This window comes from Suillus subaureus, assembly GCF_016647635.1.
Source record: "Suillus subaureus strain MN1 chromosome Unknown BJ212scaffold_406, whole genome shotgun sequence".
Lineage (NCBI taxonomy): Eukaryota > Fungi > Basidiomycota > Agaricomycetes > Boletales > Suillaceae > Suillus > Suillus subaureus.
Window position 1 is genome coordinate 3174 of NW_024538962.1, and position 5472 is coordinate 8645.

Consider the following 5472-nt stretch of genomic DNA (forward strand, 5'->3'; position numbering starts at 1 on the left):
CAAAGGTCAGTACCTCAATACTATGGATTAGTCTTGCAGAAAATAATTGTTTGTATTCAAGATTCCGGACCGACGAAGTGCATGTCGCATGGCGATCTTGAACATTTGGATCCCCATCTATTCTACAATTAAAGTATTGTCAGTACCCGTCTGTATTATCACTGTGCAACATTCGCCAACACCAGCTTCCAGTCCTCAGGTTCTCCTTTCATCTCTTGGCCGAGCTGCTCTAGTCTCTGCCACCACCACCTGTGACTCTTTGCATACTCTCCTGTATCATCTTCAGATACCCTGGCCTGCCAGGGTTTGTCAGCCAAAATGTAGTGAAGGCATCTGATCTCCTCGTCTCTCCACAGCGGCTTGTGAATTAACATCAATGTCTTGAGCGCATTATAACACCATGGAAGAGGTTTCCACATTCCTCTAAATAAATCTGACAGGAGATCTTGGTCTGGGAATGACCAAGTCGACACTAGGGGCGAAGTGTAAAGGTGGTTGCAGACGGTTTCTGCAAGAGCCAAAGAAGGGTTGAGAACCACGATGCCGGAATTCAGCTGAGTGTGCGGACGTGGGCTTGCTTCTGTAATGGCCACTGTAGTAGTCAAGCCAGCGGGGTGGATCAACGGAGTATATGCGCAGTTCTCGGGAACCCTGGAAGATTTAATATGAGGTATTATAATGGCAAATAGTCAAACGGCATACCAATCAGCAGGATAGTGGGGTAGCTTGCGTGGGTTACAAGCACACACATGGGCAGCAGCTATCCAGTCGTTTGGGAGATCGACATCAAATAACTCGTCCATATTGCGCATCACGATCATATCGGCATCCATAAGAACAACACGCTATGCTCAAAACCATGTAAGTCATGAGCACTGCAAAATCTGAACCAAATACCTCATATTCATTCAGTTCAAATGCCCTTTATCTCGCAATGAGTGGTCCATCAGCTCCGTAGCTGATTTGCACACACCTCAGCTTCGTCCATGTATCAGTGAATCTTGCATCATGAGTTGAAAGTGAATGCTTTCCCTCTGGAGGGCGGAGCGATTCGATAGGCCTCATGGAAATGCCTCTTCGCTCCAGAACACTCCGAGCATCCTGGGGGAGCGTAGGAGTGACCATCACAACAAGAGGGAACGCAGAATCCACAGATCTAAGGGTACAGTCGAGCACCAGAATGCCAGGTAAATAACTGGTTTTTGTGAGTAGAGTCACATAGGCCATCCTTCGAGTCATCGCGAGTGATATTATTGCAGAAAGGGAGGGGAGGGATGAAGGCAAGACAAAACGGCAGTGAATCGATCGATATTCAAATACTACCGAAAAATCGGACAGTCGGATGTTGCGGTCCTACTTAATTACAATCTTTTGATAGCGCATTCTATATCAATCTGCACTAGGCGAAAAAGAGCTTGCGCGCATATATCCAATTACCTTGTCACTATAACTTGAAATGCGGTGTGATCGGATGGGGGACCTTACAAGGATTGGAGGAGGGTTCGGTATAACTCATGCAGAGGGATTCGTGTACATGCGCAATGATAGAGAACTAAGAACACATCGCAAGAATAACATGGAGATTTAGCGCAAGCGGCTGTCATAAAAACACACTCAGTTCAGTGCACGACGCATAAAAATTAAAACCTACCGAGCTTCACGCTCGCTCTCCAGAAGTGCAAGGATATCCTCCTCCCGCACAGGACCTTTGACGTTGCGAATAATTGTTCGCGTAGTGTCATCCATGAACTCAACGCGCACTTGCGTGACTCCACCACGAGAGCCGGTGCGTCCGAGAACCTGATGCCAGAAGTTGGAATGAGTATGTTTGCGAGGGGTTAGCATGCATATTAACCTTGATAACCTTAGCGAGTTTGACGGGTGCTTTTGATGAGTCCTAGAGAAAGTGAGTTGCACGAATGGCTTGAGACTACAGGGCTTGCTTACCATGTTTATTGGAGCTGCCGACAGCGATGGGCGAACTTTTTGCGTGGATGATGGATGTTTAGAGTTTGAGATAGACAAGGTTTCAATCAAACTCCGACGGCATCCTCCGTCCTTCCCTACACTGTACAATTCATGTCAACACTGAATCGAGGCAGTGAGGCATGAGGCCTTGAGGCTTTAGCTTTATGACTGCTGTATCTAAGCATATGCTAATGGGCCCATTATTAACTGACTAGCGTTATAGAGGGGAGTCTGATGTATATAGCTGAATCAGTGAGTGTATCCATATTTGCTATCTGTAGAGTCGCAATCATATGCTAAGATACTTTTCTGGCTATTCTCGCAGCTGCAGTCCTGAAAGAACGAAAGGAAATCAAAATGAGGCCAAATACTAATAGTCGTTCGATATCATATCACATGCTTCGTCCTGTGAGTTCCTCTTCCTCCGGTTTGCTCTCTGAAAGTACTCATCGAATTCCGCTAGGAATTTGACAATCCAAATCTTCTTCGTGGCATTATGGGCTAACATTCCGGTATGATAGAGTACTCCCATGATTTTACATGGCTTAGCCAATACCAACGTTAGGAGTCTCGCTGAGAGCTCTTTTTCACGCCTCGTCTGATCATTGGCAACTTGGATTCGCATGCCAATGAAAACTGTGTATATTTCAGCACGACGACGTTCGAGGATTGTGTATGTTGAACTTCGCCGCCACAGCACAAGATCTCGCATGTATGCTTTTGGCATGCGATCTAAAAAATTTAGGCTCAACCCAGGGTCGAGCTAGAGCGAGGTGTGCAGGCACGCTTCAAGTGTTCAAACTCCAGTCCTGGTTCCTTAACTTGCTTGGAGTAACTGGATCGGCTGGGCCGATTCTACCTTACCTGATGGTGCAGCGCACCGTAGTTTGTTCCAGAGGACCAAATGCATTCATAGCTCATGACTCTACCCTCTCCCTCCTTAGTCCTGCCCCCGTCGTCCCTGCTGTCCACTCCCACCTTGAGCGCCAGGCCGTCATGTTTGTTCCGCAAATAGTCAAGTTACTCATAAATGTAAGATAGGGTACGTCGTAACTATGTCTATGCGAGAGATCATTTTGCCGTACGAACGTCAACATGTTAAGGTCCTGCAAACCCTTCGCTTATTTCGAGATTCGACCCTAGATCATGCACTTGCTTGTCAACGTTGTGTGCATAGTGATGGGCCTTCATCTGATGTTTTCCAGCCATGTGGGGGTAGATAAGCACTGTCCATGCTAGTGACCTAACAAGAGGGTCGGACAGGCAGAATCTAGCCCAACTTGAAGAAGTAGGAACAGCCACCGGTGACGCAGGGTGACCCTTCAAGTTGTCAGTCGTGTGATCACCGTTGGACCTTTCCGTTAGTAGCGAATTATCGAGGAGAGTGATTTGTGACATCAAATGGAAAAGTGCGGCGCCGCAAGCTCGGCACGATGTCGTACAGTTTTCATTATGGCACCTCAAGCCTTACGACGAGTTGACGAGATTCCGATGTGCCCTATAAGTATTGTACGTTGGTGATCTGATCAGTAGCCTATCCCTCACTCTTTGAATTTGCCATTTGATTTGCGCAGTTTCATGTCGGGACTAGACGGATCTCTATATGCTCTTGACTGGAATAACAACACATCAGGTTCGTCAGCGTTGTTGAAAACGAATCATCGTACTGAACTTCGTCGTTTTCCAGTTGCAATTATGGCCCTGATATCCTATGAATACAGTCGGTAGCTTTCACGAACCTTGCAGTGCAGCTGAGCGTAATATTATCTAGTGCTTCAGTTCGAGAAAGAGGTAACGAGGGGGTCGTTTCATCATCGTCGAGTACTCATGATCATACTATCGCAGGTCACGTTTGTTTGGGTTAGAGTTCAACCCCAACGTTATGAAGATCCGGAACTGACCAGTTATGCAGCAAAGACAGTGGTCAGTGATGACATATCTATATCTTGTTGTGAGCCCCACCCTGCCAAAGTGCTTCGTGGTTTCCCATTTTTGTTGCTATGTCAGGTTCGATATTTTGGTATTGTCCTTGCAATGTACGTCGCGGTGGTTGTATCCTTCAGATGGTACATTGTATGTTGATGCTGATGTCTAGGAATTCCGCCACCTGTATGTGACGTGATACCATCTGAGCCGTCATTAACTGACTAGCCCTAGGGGGTGGTCTATTTTATATGCCTGAAACAGTGAGTGTACCGATTCTTTCTTTAGAGAGCTTTAGGTTGACCCGGATCCAGCCGTACGTCAGAAGTTCGTCCTGCAGCTAGGCTGATCTGCTGCTGACCTCTTGTCTAGTTGTGAGTGCATCGTATTCAACTGAGACTAGTTTTGCTTATCATGAAATTGAATCAGGTTATGGCATGTTTCTGTTCATGGAATGGAGTTTTTCTGTATATTTTTGCTTGACGGAAGGTCAGTCATATTCATACATTCTTGCACCTTTGTGCTTACCGATTTTGCATTTTCAGTCATTCTCATCTGGCGTCTTTACGTCCTATACAACAAATCCAAAATCATACTTTATGTTCTACTGGGGTTGTTCCTGCCTATCGTCGCGCTCTATATAGCAGTGGATATATTTTTATGGAGTCGACCTTCAGCAATCTCAGGTGAATTTATATTTTGATTGAATTATTTGCAAGCTGATGCCTGATCGCATAGTGCAAGAAACATTAATAACTCCCAATATCAAGTACTGCGCGGCTGTCTTCCACATCGGGCCTATGACTGCGATATATGCTTCCATCCCCGTCATATGCTTTGATATTTTCTTGGTTGTTCTCGCCATTGCCGTCCTCAGGAAGCACCTGAAAGAGCAAAAGGAACTTAAAATGAAGCCTAACACCTATGTAGTAATAATTGTCCGATATCACATCATATACTTTGTCCTGTAAGTTTCCCTTCGTTTGCTGTGTTCTCTGAAAGTATTCATTGAATTTCGCCAGGAATTTGGCAAGTCAAATCTTCACGGTGACATTGTGGGCCCACCTTCCGGTATAATCTCCTGTGATTCCAGAGAGATATGTTCTAATGCAGGCATGACAGACGGCGGTGATGAATCTCGTACTAATGTTCAAGTATACCGCGCCAATAATCATCGTGCCACGCCTTATCATCAGCATCTGGGATACCCATGCCAACCACAACTGCGTACATGTCAGTACGACGTTCGAGAATTGTGTTTGTTGGACCTCGCCGCCGAACTTGGAGCCCCCCGAGATTGAGTCCCACGTATGATGTTAGTTGAGGGTGGTAGAGTGAGGTCCATGCTTTCCCCTGACTAGCGTACGCCTCAAATACCTACTCAACTAAATACTTGTCTCTAGACTTAGTGGAATTTGTGAATGTAGATTTCTCGTGGATATATCTGCGCATTGACTACACGACCTGCACGTTGACTAGGAATTCCAGTTAAGGGAGTCAGGGATAGGACTATCCTGAGCTCACCCAGTAAGTAGTTCCTGTCACTTGGATGTCATCCTTATAGCTCGCAGTCCAAACATG

General features: G+C 46.0%; 2 protein-coding genes across 2 annotated transcripts; one reads left to right on the top strand and one right to left on the bottom strand.

Moving 5' to 3' along the window:
* Positions 1-1647: 1647 nt before the first annotated feature.
* Positions 1648-1897, bottom strand: BJ212DRAFT_1292280 (ribosomal protein S28e; the record flags this gene model as incomplete). Its single annotated transcript, XM_041332141.1, has 2 exons — positions 1648-1800; positions 1856-1897. Coding segments are annotated over 2 exons (195 nt in total), but the record flags the coding sequence as incomplete, so codon positions are not given.
* A 2851-nt stretch (positions 1898-4748) lies between these two features.
* On the top strand, positions 4749-5198 carry BJ212DRAFT_1413971 (uncharacterized protein). Its single transcript, XM_041337528.1, has 2 exons — positions 4749-4858; positions 4914-5198. Exon 2 carries the CDS (start codon positions 5007-5009, stop codon positions 5190-5192), a length of 186 nt encoding a protein of 61 aa, XP_041185064.1. The 5' UTR covers positions 4749-4858; positions 4914-5006; the 3' UTR covers positions 5193-5198.
* Positions 5199-5472: the final 274 nt, after the last annotated feature.

Coding starts and splice junctions, on each gene's coding strand:
- BJ212DRAFT_1413971 (XM_041337528.1), top strand. CDS start 5,007: ATGACAGACGGCGGTGATGAATCTCGTACTAATGTTCAAGTATACCGC.